This window comes from Ictalurus furcatus, chromosome 5 (genome assembly GCF_023375685.1).
Source record: "Ictalurus furcatus strain D&B chromosome 5, Billie_1.0, whole genome shotgun sequence".
Taxonomy (NCBI): Eukaryota; Metazoa; Chordata; class Actinopteri; order Siluriformes; family Ictaluridae; genus Ictalurus; species Ictalurus furcatus.
In genome coordinates, this window is record NC_071259.1 from 620,292 (window position 1) to 635,291 (window position 15,000).

The 15,000-nt window shown below is 42.0% G+C and overlaps 1 protein-coding gene across 2 annotated transcripts in view; it reads right to left on the reverse strand.

The window, feature by feature from the left end:
- The window catches only part of si:dkey-220o5.5 (actin filament-associated protein 1-like 2), a 34,459-nt gene that overhangs the window by 8,177 nt on the left and 11,282 nt on the right, over window positions 1–15,000 (reverse strand). Inside the window, exons 2-8 of one of the 2 annotated variants that reach the window (XM_053624009.1) lie at window positions 14,162–14,299; window positions 11,024–11,148; window positions 3,658–3,760; window positions 1,962–2,173; window positions 1,676–1,852; window positions 640–732; window positions 443–539 (exon numbers count right to left, since the gene is read on the reverse strand). In XM_053624009.1, coding sequence (XP_053479984.1) covers window positions 443–539; window positions 640–732; window positions 1,676–1,852; window positions 1,962–2,173; window positions 3,658–3,760; window positions 11,024–11,148; window positions 14,162–14,299 — 945 coding nt within the window. Of the gene's footprint in view, window positions 1–442; window positions 540–639; window positions 733–1,675; window positions 1,853–1,961; window positions 2,174–3,657; window positions 3,761–11,023; window positions 11,152–14,161; window positions 14,300–15,000 lie in introns of both variants that reach the window. The other variant, XM_053624008.1, reaches the window with a different exon arrangement.

The following is a 15,000-nucleotide window of genomic DNA, read 5'->3' on the forward strand; positions in this document are numbered from 1 at the left end:
CAATTTCCCTTCACTGCTTCCCAAAATAAGAGGAACCCAAACACCGTTCCAGCACGCACAAAAAAAAGTGCACAAAAAGTGCGAGCTCCATGAAGAAGGTAGAAGAACTGGAGTGTCCTGCACAGAACCCTGACCTCAACCCCACTGCAGCCTCCTCACCATCACAACCTCACTAACGCTCTCGTAGCTGAACAAACACTAATCCCCATGGCCACGCCCTAAAATCTAGTGGAAAGCCTTCGCAGAAGAGCGGAGCAAACACCGCGGGAATAAATCTGGAACGAGACGTTCACCAAGGACGTACGGGTGTGATGGTCAGGGGTGCACATACTTTTGGCAATGTAGTGTATAAGTCATTTTCCAGAGCATCATTTACTCCTTCGAATACTTCTGAAGGACATGGATGGATGGTGAAGTTTATAAAGGCGTGAAATGAATATACCTCTGTCCTTATAATTACTGATCTCGGTGCTGCTGAGAGCAGAAGAAGGAGCGGAGATGATCTCCTCATCCGAGTCAGTGTGGAGGACTGAGCTCGACTACAGACAGACAGGGACAGCACACACAATTAAAATAAACAAATCATATCAGTAAAAATATTATTATTATTATTATTATTATTATTATTATTATTATTACCCTGCAAGAATCCAGTCTTTCACTCTTCAGGAAAGAGGAGGAACCCGTGGATTCCGGCTCGCAGTACGAAGAGCCGCTGAGCTCCTCGATGATCTGAAGACAAGAAATACGGACACACAGGTGAGACACGAGGGCTACATGAGAAACACACATTTTTGAGACAGCTGAGACACTCAAATGAGACGTAGATAAGACGTATGGGGCACAAAAAACCACAATCATGAGACAGAGATGAGACGCACATGAGACGTACACAAGAAACTACACGTGAGGCATCGGACACAAATGACACAAAACGAGACGTACATGAGACAGGTAAGACTGAAGTGAGACATCTATGAGACATCTATGAGACATGTCAGACAAATACGAGACACTAAAGACACCAAGATAAATGAGACACAAATGAGGCATTGATAAGACGTAAAAGAGACATCTATGAGACAAAACCGAGACGCACTAAACACACATGGCACACAAACGTCATTTATAAGAGACATTTTCAAGAGACGAGACATATTTGAGACAACAGTGAGAACCGCAAGACTGGTTACGCACATACGAGACACACATATACTGTACTGATATATATATATATATATATATAGCAGATATGCAAGAATGTAGAGGAGATGAAATGAGACGTCCATGAGACATGGCTTAGACATACACGAGACAGACAAAGATGTATGAGACACAGATGAGACACTGGCAAGATCCAAACACCCCATGAGACATAACGAAGGCGCACGAGACATAAAGACGCATAAGACAGATGAGTGATGAGACATCCATGAGCCATGACTGAGACAGAAGTATGCAGAGAAAAACACACAAATACAAATGAGACGCACATACTGTGTAGATTATACAGCTACGAGACACAAACATGAGCCACGGACGAGACAAAGACGGGAAAGACATACACGAGACACAGCTTCGACATGTGAGACACACACAAAGATGCACGAGACACATCTGAGACAGCTGTGAGACACATGAGCAGGAGCGCAGTTGTATGTAAGCAGTATCAGACCTTCCTCCATTCCTCGGCCTGGCTGCAGCTCTGGAAGCCCAGGATGAGCGTGTCGGATCCGCTCACCACCTTCAGCTCGTGCTGCATCTTCTTGCTGTGTTTGGACTTGTACACCACCTGACAGCCCGTCAGCTTCATCTCCAGCAGAGGTTGGAGGTCTTTAGCGCACTTAAAACACTTCAAGTGACAAAAAAATATATTTAAATGCGATAATCTCAAGACACAAATCAAGAGCTCTTCTAGAAGTTCTAATGAGGTGTTCGTTCAGTACGTGTTTCCTCCTCACCAGTAAGGAGTCGTGTTTAATAATGAAGAGCTGGCGTGTCCACTGGCCGAGCCACTTCTTCCTCCACAGGTACTCGCAGAGCCGCGATTCAGGGACAGGACGCAGGCAGGACTGAGACAAGCCACACTGGATATAGTGAGCTCGGTCCACGGGGACATCCTCCTCTTCCTCACCGTACGACTCGTAATGACTGCTCTCCGAGTCCAGTTTATCTGAGGGTTACATCAACCTGTCAGTACTTAATTCAGGACTTACTGAGAAAAGACATTCAATTAGTCAGTACGTACTTAATGAGAGGAGACACGTAAACTAGTCAGTACTTAATGAGAGGAGACACGTAAACTAGTCAGTACTTAATGAGACGAGACACGTAAACTAGTCAGTACTTAATGAGAGGAGACACGTAAACTAGTCAGTACTTAATGAGACGAGACACGTAAACTAGTCAGTACTTAACGAGACGAGACACGTAAACTAGTCAGTACTTAACGAGACGAGACACGTAAACTAGTCAGTACTTAACGAGACGAGACACGTAAACTAGTCAGTACTTAACGAGAGGAGACACGTAAACTAGTCAGTACTTAACGAGAGGAGACACGTAAACTAGTCAGTACTTAACGAGAGGAGACACGTAAACTAGTCAGTACTTAACGAGACGAGACACGTAAACTAGTCAGTACTTAACGAGACGAGACACGTAAACTAGTCAGTACTTAACGAGACGAGACACGTAAACTAGTCAGTACTTAACGAGACGAGACACGTAAACTAGTCAGTACTTAACGAGAGGAGACACGTAAACTAGTCAGTACTTAACGAGACGAGACACGTAAACTAGTCAGTACTTAACGAGACGAGACACGTAAACTAGTCAGTACTTAACGAGACGAGACATGTAAACTAGTCAGTACTTAATGAGATGAGACATGTAAACTAGTCAGTACTTAACGAGAGGAGACACGTAAACTAGTCAGTACTTAATGAGATGAGACACGTAAACTAGTCAGTACTTAACGAGAGGAGACACCTAAACTAGTCAGTACTTAACGAGACGAGACACGTAAACTAGTCAGTACTTAACGAGAGGAGACACGTAAACTAGTCAGTACTTAACAAGACGAGACATGTAAACTAGTCAGTACTTAACAAGACGAGACATGTAAACTAGTCAGTACTTAATGAGACGAGACACGTAAACTAGTCAGTACTTAACGAGACGAGACACGTAAACTAGTCAGTACTTAACGAGACGAGACACGTAAACTAGTCAGTACTTAACAAGACGAGACATGTAAACTAGTCAGTACTTAACGAGACGAGACATGTAAACTAGTCAGTACTTAATGAGACGAGACATGTAAACTAGTCAGTACTTAACGAGAGGAGACACGTAAACTAGTCAGTACTTAACGAGAGGAGACACGTAAACTAATCAGTAGTTAATGAGATGAGACACGTAAACTAGTCAGTACTTGATTCAGTACTTAACCGGATGGAACACTCAGATATTTTGTGAATATTCAATAATTATTAACGGCGCTATAGATATAGTATAAATGATATTACACAGTAAACAAATATCCCAGATGTGTTGTGCAAATTTAAGGTACTGAATCCATGCTGTTTAATGACTGCATGTAAATGGAAGTACACGTTATGTAGAGCGACACTGTTTGTACTGATCTGGACTAACCTGTAGACTGAGTGGATGGAATAAAAGGCTCCGCCTCCTCATAACAGTCCTCCTCTTCCTCCAACCTGTACGGAGGCCGCGGGGGAACCACAGGACCTACAGACTGAGGAAACACACGGGATTTATGCCATTGAAGAAGTTTATTAATAAAGACAAACCCAAACAGCACGAATCAACACGTCTAGATTAAGAAAGGTAATGAGAACGGTCTTCTTAAAGACTTTACAGAATGAACTCGACCTCGCTTATCCATGATGAGTCACACACACCGACTTAAACGTACACCATAAACGTGCAGAATAACAAGCTGGGAGTTTAAAAAACATCCTTTCGAGCTTCCAAGATGATGAACTGTCTAAGGCGATGCCCTATCTCTGGAAGATCATGAGTTCAAAGCGTAATTGGTGCTGGTCTCTGGGGGAAGACGATGGCGTTCAGAACGGCGACGGCAGTTCGTACCCTCTGCTAGCTCACGTATGTTGGAGGAAGCACATCGTAGACTTTGTCCTCCCAAGCTGTTGCTAGCTAGTGGAAATTCAGCAGTGACTAAACTGCGAGGGAAAACAAAGACCTCCTTCTGTCCATACATGAAGGTTATGTGAAAAACAGCTGTCGGCCATTAATCAAGTTCATTCAAGGTCGTTGTGTCCGTTTCGAACCTGTTGACCTTTTCGGAGGCCACCGTTCCAGACGGCATGTCTACCGCGAGGTCTGTTCTTCTGATCTACATAGCGATGTCAGCGAGTGGTGGAAACTGGTGTTCCGCGAGGGGACGGAAGTCTTTTAGGAAGTACCCCCATGTTTGAGAGGTTGGGGAGGAGAAGACCACCAAACCACTCAGAAACACACACAGCTTAAACACCATGCAAGAACTTCTCTGGTGTTTTGTAGGAATTCCATTTGAAAGTGGACTCATTTATCAATTTTTTTTTGAAAAGCGCCAGAGAATTCTTGCTTTAGCTTTTCTTAAAATTGGTTCATGCGTCATCAGAAGCGCTTTCTGAGGACCACCGGGTTTACAACACCTCTTTTACGGAGGTGTAAAAGATAAGCTGGTGGTTGTTGGGAGATCCTGGTTCATCACGCACAATGGACCGACATTTCTGATCAGTCGTTTTCAATACACGATGGTGTTATAGAGATGATTCTGAACCGGGAAGGTCTTCTCAGTCGTGTACAGTAGACGTCTCTGGTACGTCTGCGCTCGCTGGGTTACCTCACTCACGTCTACTCTTTCACACGTGTGATGTAACGTGGACCACGGTGCCAACAATACGAGCGACAGCGTTTAAGGGTAATAAAAAAAGCAGACATATAAAAAAAAAAGGTAGGAGAAATCCAAATGTGAAATCTGAACTTGTGCTAAGTCCAACACGTATTCGAGGACAGTCTGGTCTCGTCTGAATCGTCCAGAAACACTATGTAACGTGTTTATTTCTCCGTATCAGTCCCCACGGCTTCCCCGGCACGAGAGACGGGAGGGTTTTTATGACGCTACATTTTTAAAAGTGTTTATTCCTTCCCTTTTTATCTTCTGCATGTTTTCCTTCTTGGCATTTAAGGGAGGAGCACGGCACGTACTGTACAGTCAGCTCCTCAGATACATATCTGTGGTAAAGAGATCAAAGATCCATGTGCGTTTGTGTCCTGTACATTAAAAAAGAAAAAGAAACAGGAGGATAGAAGGATGGAAAGACGGATGGAGCTCTGAGCACAAAACGAGACAGAGACAGAAAGACGGAAGGATCGCTCGAAAGGAAAGTCCGAGCTTGTTGGGTCCGTGATTGCTTGGATGTTGGCACGACTTCGCCACTGACCTCATCGTCTCTGGAGGTCTGACTCGCGCCATCTGACTTCCTCCCCCCCCGAGTCGGAGTGCTATCACTCCATCACTTTTATCACTCCATCACAAGTGCCTCTCTACCCCCACATCACGTAGACAGACATAATTGTCCATGCAAAACGTCCACTTCCTCTCTTCTCCACCAATAGGATTGCAGTTCTCATCCTTTAAGATGGGACCCATGGATAAACACAGCATTTCCTGTCTCAGATAAAAGTCCCTCCTCTTCACATCCTCTTCACATACATTTTTCAAACTTTGTTGAAGCCGTGGAAACTCAATCCAATACCACACAGGATAATTACCACAAATCGTAGAAAATCGTTCAGAAATCGACATATTAAACTAAAAACTAAGAACCTTAATCCCAAAGCACAGGAACTCAGGAACTCTTGCACTTTTGGGTTTTTTTGGTGCGTAAACAACCGAAAAGATATAAGCAGCTATTCGAATGAGAGAGAAAGTTCTGGAAACTCTGTCTTTCAATCACCTGATGAGCTTTATCGGTTCTACCAAATAGTGGGCATGTACTTCTTGACGCCACCGCAGGTGGAAATCGTTCACAAATGACGTCATCGTCATTACATTTACGAGAAAATTCCATTCAAACGGTTCACAACATCTGGAATTAAATAAAAAATCTCTGACACTTCGTAGTTTGGCAGAACCCATGAAAGGTCCGTTAGCAGTCAACGCTAAGCGTAATTACGTTGTGCTTGTAGTTATTCCGAGTATTTTCTCAGTGATTTACCAACATATCTGAGGTAAATGTTGATATTCCAGTCAATTTGGTCTCATTTTCACAGTCACTGCGTCTTTGCATCGTCCTTAAACGTGATGTAACGGAGTTAAACGGTGCTAATAAAACGTCTGCTGCGTTCATAAGCTAGCATATGGTCCGTATCCGGATTTCTTTAACCTATCGTGTTCAAAAGTGAAAATTCACACGCTCTGTCTTAAAGCAGTAAGTATTTTCCATCATTCAGTAGAAGTGATGAAGCTCCTAAGTTGAATTCCGATCTGAGCCTTCTCATTCATGTCGCGTGACCGCTTATCGGATATGTGTCCAATCTAGGACCACAGACGAAAGAGTCTCAGGTCTGGTCTTAAGTGAGGGGGAAAAAATAAATTGGTATTTTTGGCCAAAGTCTACACGCTCTCGCCATGTGTGAGACTTTAATCAATCTTCTTTCCCATAGCCACACTCTCACACACTCTCACACACACACACTCTAAATGTTGTTTATCTGTGGTAGGCCACTTGAAAGGTCTCGGTTATGGAGCAGGGTTTCACCTCTGACCTCCAGCCCGAGCCTTGGGTGAAACGAACGAGCGAATCCACAGGGCAGATGGGAAACTCTGAAATGGCCGACCACAACACAGCTCCGGTCCAATCCGCCGCCTACTAACCTCTGATTGGCCGACCACAACACAGCGCCGGTCCGAGCCGTATACAGTAAAGCCCACAACACACACACACACACACACACACACAATAAAAGCAGGCCTGTCATTACTGCTGCAGAACCAGTGTGTCCTAAAATACACTCATACGACCAAACGTCCTCGAAAATACACTCAGCCTCCGTCTCAAACGCCACGGTCCTCCTCTAGTCAGTGTTCTTACAAGACAATCAAATAACCATGTGGTCTTGTTTTCTATAAAGTTTCCTCGATCAAATGTTACAAACAGCGTCAAAATAGCGTCGCCTAAAATACACACGGTGGCTGCGTCCCAAACCTTAAAATCAATAGCCACTATTTAAGAAACCTCTAAACATACAGAATCTGTTTCAACAGGATGTCTTAACTCATTATCCACAATGCACCAAGCTAGCATCTCTGCTGGGTTTCAGCTGAGCGCGTTAATCTTATACGAAACCCAAATTAGCCAGGTAGCTACCAAGCTAGTCATACCTTACCTTTATTTAAATTATAGCTACCAATTAATTAATAAACCGCTTTAAGAGGACGCACTACAGTAAAGAATTTTCCTGCGTCATGACACTGTATCATTAGTGATGCGGTCTAGTTTAATTTTTGACCTGTTAGTGTCACCAAGATTAAGAAGGACTATAGCAAATATTCCTTCAGATCAGAAAATAGTGCAGGTAACACTAACAGGACAAAAACTACACTATACTGTAGTGCAATAATATGGATCGTTGGTGTATCATTTCAGAGGCAGATCAATTATTTCATTCTGTTATACTGTTTGCATCTATCTACCCTTCCGGCGCAGTCCGGTTTGTTTGTTTTTTGTCCTATTAGTGTTACCGTAATTTAGTGTACCGTACCGTATTGTACCGTACCGTAATTTATATCCGTTTTCAATTCAGAAATGATGTTATTTACCCGATTTCTCAATGATCAGGACTTCGAATCATTTCAAAAGTAAGAGCGCTTCTATCAAACAGTCTGTGACACACCCAGCGTCCCCTAAAATACACATCACAGTCTTTCAGTGGCCGCGTCTTTAAATCCACATCACAGCACACCAACGAGTGTCCCCTAAAATACCACCACATCACTGGTACACATTACACTGTCTCCTAACACACACCCACACAAACACAAACTATTTATACGTACACACAACACACAGTGTGTAAATGATACAGTACTTCTACACATTACAGTCTTCAGAGCTCATTCAGAGAAACACGATCAGAGACACACATTAACATACACAAAAACATTACTTTACATTAATATACACATGCTGATCGGTTATATGGTATATATCCGCAAAATCATCACGACCCCTGAGTGAAGGTCCCCTAAATAGGGAGCAGGCTTGTGAAGAAATCCACAAGGCCACACCTCCTTCACTGAAACTGATACACTGAGGACACACCTCCTTCACTGAAACTGATACACTGAGGCCACACCTCCTTCACTGAAACTGATACACTGAGGCCACACCTCCTTCACTGAAACTGATACACTGAGGCCACACCTCCTTCACTGAAACTGATACACTGAGGCCACACCTCCTTTGTTGAAACTGATGCACTGAGGCCACACCTCCTTCACTGAAACTGATGCACTGAAGACACACCTCCTTCACTGAAACTGATACACTGAGGACACACCTCCTTCACTGAGACTGATACACAAAAGCCACACCTCCTGCACTGAAACTGATGCACTGAAGACACACCTCCTTCACTGAAACTGATACACAAAAGCCACACCTCCTTCACTGAAACTGATACACTGAGGCCACACCTCCTTCACTGAAACTGATACACTGAGGACACACCTGAATTATTTTCACAGACGGGCCGTGAAAACTATAAACCTAATGTCTAGCTAAATGAACAACGCTTTCAGCTGTCTAATTAGCCAGCTTGCGACCCTTTCCATCTAAACTGGTTTAATCTCTTGAGCCTAGTAGCGAATGTTTTATGAGCAGTCGAATACTCTTTATTTTTTTAGTTATGAGAAAGAACAATTCACTTCTATTAATCATTGGGGGCGGAGCCCAGATTCTTCTCCATGCATTTTTTCCAGCTCAGCTAGTTTTGTTTTGTTTTATGGAAACTGAAGCTGAGGTAAATTGGCTGTCAGTGTATGACATGATCAGAAAAAGTCGAAATTTATAATAAAACGTGTCTCGGGTGTGTCGCTGTGTGTAGGATGACCAGAACGATAAAATATCTAACGTTTCTAACTAGGCTAGTTTGGTGTCACTAGCCATCGGAGGCACAGCTAAGCTATCACTGTATGGGTTTAGCTGCTACAGAGCCACGTAGAGTTCATTATCTTTCCTTCTGCTCTGCTCAGATCATGTTCACGTAAACTAGAACTCATATAGACATTTACACGCCTTGTTCTCCTGCTCAGCATCAGAGGATGTTTCTGTTTCACTTTCAACACCTTTACTGCTTTAAAAATAAATAAAAACCCGGCGTATATCCATTTTCCCTCACACTGACCGGTGCCGCGAGCCGTATTCATCGGAGAGCCGAAGCACAACCGAGCACAGTGTCGTTCCACACAATGCCTGCAGTTTTATTTTTTAACCGCTAGAGGGCGTACCTTTAAGATCTAAAAATAAACACACTCCGTCTTTTAAATTTGGCCCAGAAGGTTCTAACGTGTTCTCGTGTTGCTGTTTGAATTCGAGAGAGTGTGGAACGTTCCGCGATAAAGGTGCTTATTGTTGAGCCGGATCCCGGCGGTGACACAATAACGCAACAATTCAGCCAAATTCCACAATAACACATTTTTGACATTTCTGACCGAGTGAAAAACGCCTCTGATTAGACGCAGCGCAGTTTTGGAAAGGTACCGAGTATGAGCCAAGGAGGCTGACAAATGAAATGTTGTCCTGTGAGACAGGGTCTGGCACAGAGCCTCGAAAAATCCTCTTAGGACAAATCTTTCATTCCCTGCACGCTAAAACACACTACGATTAGGGTTTATAACCCACGTGCGCTAGTGCCGTGTGCTTCCCTGAACTATCGAGTGACAACCTGTAAAAATCCACGGTATGATAAACATCCAAGCTAATTTTCTCTCAAGTTTAAATTTCATAAACGTCCACAAGAACATAAATTATTTCCTAACATTTTCGACATCGAAGATCATATTTATTTCTATTTTATAACCGACGGCAATGCGTCTGCTAGCTAACTGCGCACCTAGTTAGCTAGCCAAGGTTAATTGCTATGCGTAAACGCAAAGTTTACACTTAAAATTCTGCAAAATTTAGAGCCAGGAGGAAATTCATTGGTTCAAACAGCCGGTGGGTGGAGCTATTTTTGTTCTTCTTTAAAACAAAAAAAAAAACAAAAAAAAAAAAACACTTTTCTAGTTTGACTGCATGGCAAACTTTGTGTTAATTTTCTATACATGCTGTTAAGCTAGCTCAATTAGCTTGACCTGTAACTTCTGCTTGTTTGATAGCTAGGTGGCTAGTTCATGTTAGCTGTATTATATATTTTCTTAATAATTAATAATTATTAGTTGTTTAGTAGTTTGGTTAGATTTGAAAATTAGCTCAATTAGCAAGATCACTAGCATAAGACTGTAAGACTAAAAACAGGTGACTAGCATGTTTGTTAGTACGTTACGAGTAGTGTTTAAATAAATAAATAAATACTATATTATGATTAAATTGTTGGGTAGTTAGGTAGGTAGGTGGGTATGTGTTGTTGACTAGAACTTTTCTTAACAACTCGCACGTTATTAGTTGTTGAGTAACGCTTTTAGACTTTTTTTTTGCCCAGAAACTTGCTAGGTGACTAGGTGACTAGTGTTAGCTGGAAATTTTACTGATAACTAGCATGTTTATTAGTTGGTTAGAAGTGCTGTAAGATTTGAAAATTGCCCAGAAACTTACACAGAACGTTAGCTAGCTCCATTAAGCAGTTAGCTAATTAGTAAATGCTAGCTAAAAACGTTTTGCTGTTCGTCTAAATATTTCGAAATGTGTGTCAGATGTTTAACAGCGGATTCGTTTGCTGTGCGTTGGAGAGCTAATAAAGTTAATCAGTTGGACGTGACGGGACTCACCGTGCAGTGAAGCCACTCGGAGTGCGGATTTTCCGATGAACCCGGATCGCTAGCCGAGTTTCGTCTGAGGTCGTTAGCTGGGACTCCAGAGGGACAGTTCATGATCATGTACTCTGCATCTTCCACTGCTGAAACACACACACACACACACACACATTCACAACACAAAACACAAACACACTCTTCTTTAACTAGGCTATTACATTAATAAGTTGTTAGATCGCTAACTTCCTGATGTGTGGTTTGGTTTTAGAGAATTTCAGAGTGATATTTGGGGGAAATCTAGCTAGCTAAGCTAAATACTAAGTAAAGAATATGTATCTCAAACGCACCGCTGTTTAGAATTCAATAAAACTCTGTTTACGTGGTAAACTATACTTATGATAGCAGTTTATTCGTACGTTTTCTTTATTATACGTTTGTGTATGAGGGGATCTCTGATAAAAGAACATTACAGTAACCCTTCTATGCCTTGAGAAACGATCCGCAGGTGTTAATAAAGATATTCACTCGTATTCGCGAGTGAGCCATGTTTGGCGATGCTGATCCACGCGTTCACGTCCAGGCAGTGAGTCACACGCTGCTCCTCTCGCGAGGAGACGACTCGCCAAATCCGAGTTCAATTGCTTTTATTTGGCGCTCGAATGCAAATGACATGCCTCAGGAATGACTGAACGTCTTCTCCAACATTTTTTTTTTTTCTTCAGGAAGCCAACTCTGACTCACACACTGCCGCTAAAATCCCTGGTATTAGACTCGGGTTTGAGGAGAAGCCAGAATTTGATTTCAGTGCCGTCACAAATCACGTACACGCTGCTCGGGTTAGATAAATCAAACGCAAGCGGTAATCCGTTGCTAATTGATATCCTCGATAATGACGTTAAATTAAATTAAACATGTGCCTCAAAACATATCAAAAGCTTCTTCTGGTTTTGCTCAGTAACGTCTCTGAAATCTGGAATTAAATCAAGAAATTATACAAGAGCTCTTTGGCTCAACGGTTATTTTTTTGCTCTCAGTGGCTGCTCCGTGTAGCAGAAGGGGCGGAGCCATCATGGCCGCTGTGGACTGATTATTTTTAAAATGGCCGTCACGCTAAGCTAGAAAAGCAAAATGGTTATTGTAGACATATTGGTCTGTAAAATGAGTGAGTTTTGGTGTAGCCTGCTGCAGTTTGAATTTTTCAAAATGGCCGCCGCACTAAGTTAATAAAGCAAGTTTATTGCAGCCATATTGGATAGAAAATTCCTGTGGAGGCTGTTCTGGCAGATCAGTGACATCAGGTACCACGCGGACAAAAGGTTAGCAGAAATTTTAGCAAGTCTACTGCGGTTAGAATTTTTTTTTAACGGCTGACGCACCGTTAAAAAAGCAAAACGGTCATGACGTATCATTTACGTTTACGTTCGGCGGCCATATTGGATTGTAAAAGGGACAGTGTTTTTTTTGTTTCCTGTGGAGGCTGTTCTGGCAGTTCAACAACATGACGAACCACACACAAAATGCTAGCAAAGTATTAGCAAAACGTTACCACAAATGTTAGCAATGTTTTACCAAGGCTGCTGCGGTTTAAAATTTTCAAAAATGGCCGACACAGTACGCTAACAAAGCAAGTTTATGGCAGCCATATTGGATTGTAATATCAGAGAGGTCCTGTGTAGGCGGTTCTTCCAGCTCAATCAGGTATGACACGGAAAACAGCATTAAAAAAAATGAGCAAAAATGTTAGCAAGCACACCGTGGATTAAAATTTTAAACACACTAAGTTAAAAAAGCAGAATGGTTATGGCGGCCATAATGGATTGGAAAACGAGCGAGTTCCTGTAGAGGATGTTCTGGCAGCTTGGTCATGTAAAGTGTTAGCGATATGAAACAGTGTAAGAACGTAGCGCATAAAACATAATTTGAGGCACAGCCATTGTGTTTATTCTTCATTCTTCTTCTTCTTATTATTATTAATATTATTCCTACATAAAGATTTAGCTGCTCAAATCATTAGAAAGAAGGACAATATATCCCCTGCTATCTTTCTTTATACGTCGTAAACTTTATACCTTTATTGTGTATAAACTTTATTTATGCCAGTATAAACTCTATTAATAAAGCTCAGCTTTAACGCTGAGAACTTTCCGGAAGCTGCAGCTGATCTGAAAGAGTCTGAAATACAGACAGCTGGAACAGAGTCCGCGACGAGTAGGAGACTTTTTACAGCGAGGCTGCAGTGACACTCTTTGGATAGTTGGAGTGTTAGATGTGTCCTGCTTGACCCCTACATGACCCCTGCATGACCCCTGCATGACCCCTACATGACACACACTTCACACACACACAGACTCTTTACAGAGTACTTCAGACTCTATTAAAAGCAATGTTTTTGCAACACAAACAATCCTATTTCACTGGTATACACAATTTTATTTTTTTTCCCAAAAATGAATAAATAAAAATGAAAATTAAAACATTTTTTTAAAGTGTTTCTATGGATAAAGTGAAGATTTATCTGTGATTAAAGATGATGGAGACACGCTGTGTGTGTGTGTGTGTGTGTGTGTGTGTGTGTGTGTGTGTGTTCCACTCTCTCCACGTGTTTGGACGGCGCTGAGTGATGACATCATCTCACTGCTCCAAATCAGGATATTAATTAAGAACAAAGGAAGAGTTCATGGAAACATTAAAAAATTTCCTCTGCTGACTTTTTTGTTTGTTTATTAAAGAAACTTTCTCGTTTGTTATTCCTGAGTTCGGTTAATCGCTTATTTTTATTATTTATTTATTTATTTATTTATTTATTTATTCGTCCACTACTGCAATACCGCTGTATAATACACTGCGTGAACACACAGCGGCAGCTAAAAACAAGTTAGAAATGTCGAGAACGTCAACATTTACCTCAGATGTGTTGATAAATCGAAGATAAAAGACTCGAAACGATTAAAATGACGCTGTAATTATACTTAGCATCAGTCGCTAACTCTCAGGAACCGGCTGAAAATGACGGCGAATCTTCTCAGGAAACACGACGAGATTTAAATGTAGAAACGACACTGCTTTAGTTTTTGTGTTTTTTTTACTCACTTTGTGTTTGTTTTATGTTTGAAAGCTTTAAGGTGGATGTTAAACAGCAGCGCTCGCTCTCACCCGCTGTGTCTTTGTGCTCCTGCAGTTTGGACAGAAGCTCTGAGATGGACTTCTTCTTGGCCTGAGCGATGTAGCTGAGGTTCTCACCGTCCAGAACCAGGAGGAACGCCTGCAGGTCCGAAACCAGCCGAGCCAGAACTGAGGAGCAAAATAAAACAGTCACCCGGTTATCTCCACTTCAAGCGTGGCTCTGCTCCGGAGCATCGAAGAATCGTTTTATTAACGTACAGTAGAAACGAAGCAAAATGATGAATCGATTCATTTCAATATGAATCAGTCGCTCAAAAACAATGACTCGGACGAATCGATTATTCAGAACGTTCCCTCAGGGTCGGGCAATACGACAACGATGACGACGATGATGATTAAATCGATATCGTGATAAATTGTCGTGATACAGCTTGTCCAGCGATATCGCAGGTATCGTCAGCATCATCATAACATTTACACGCTCTGATTAGCATCACCTGATTAGCGATATATCACGATGCGATATTTTTCTCATGTCCTTCTCTGTCGATTTCTGTTCTCGTTATTGTTGTGATTTAAAACCAGCAGACTGGACGTTAAATTAAATCTGAATGTTTCCTACAAAGTGTTTGTTGGTACGAGATAACCGGACCACGTCCGTGTTAATATCACCATACGGCCGTTCTGTACAAACCTTTCAGACTGAAACATCGTCTAGGGCTGGGCGATGATATTGATATCGCGATAAATGATTACGCGATACACTTTTCTGAGATATCGTCGGTATGGCGTTGTTTTTTTTTTTTAAAATGTTTTTAATAATAACGAATGAAACGGTACCGAATAGATGCGGCTCGTTTGACGTAAAT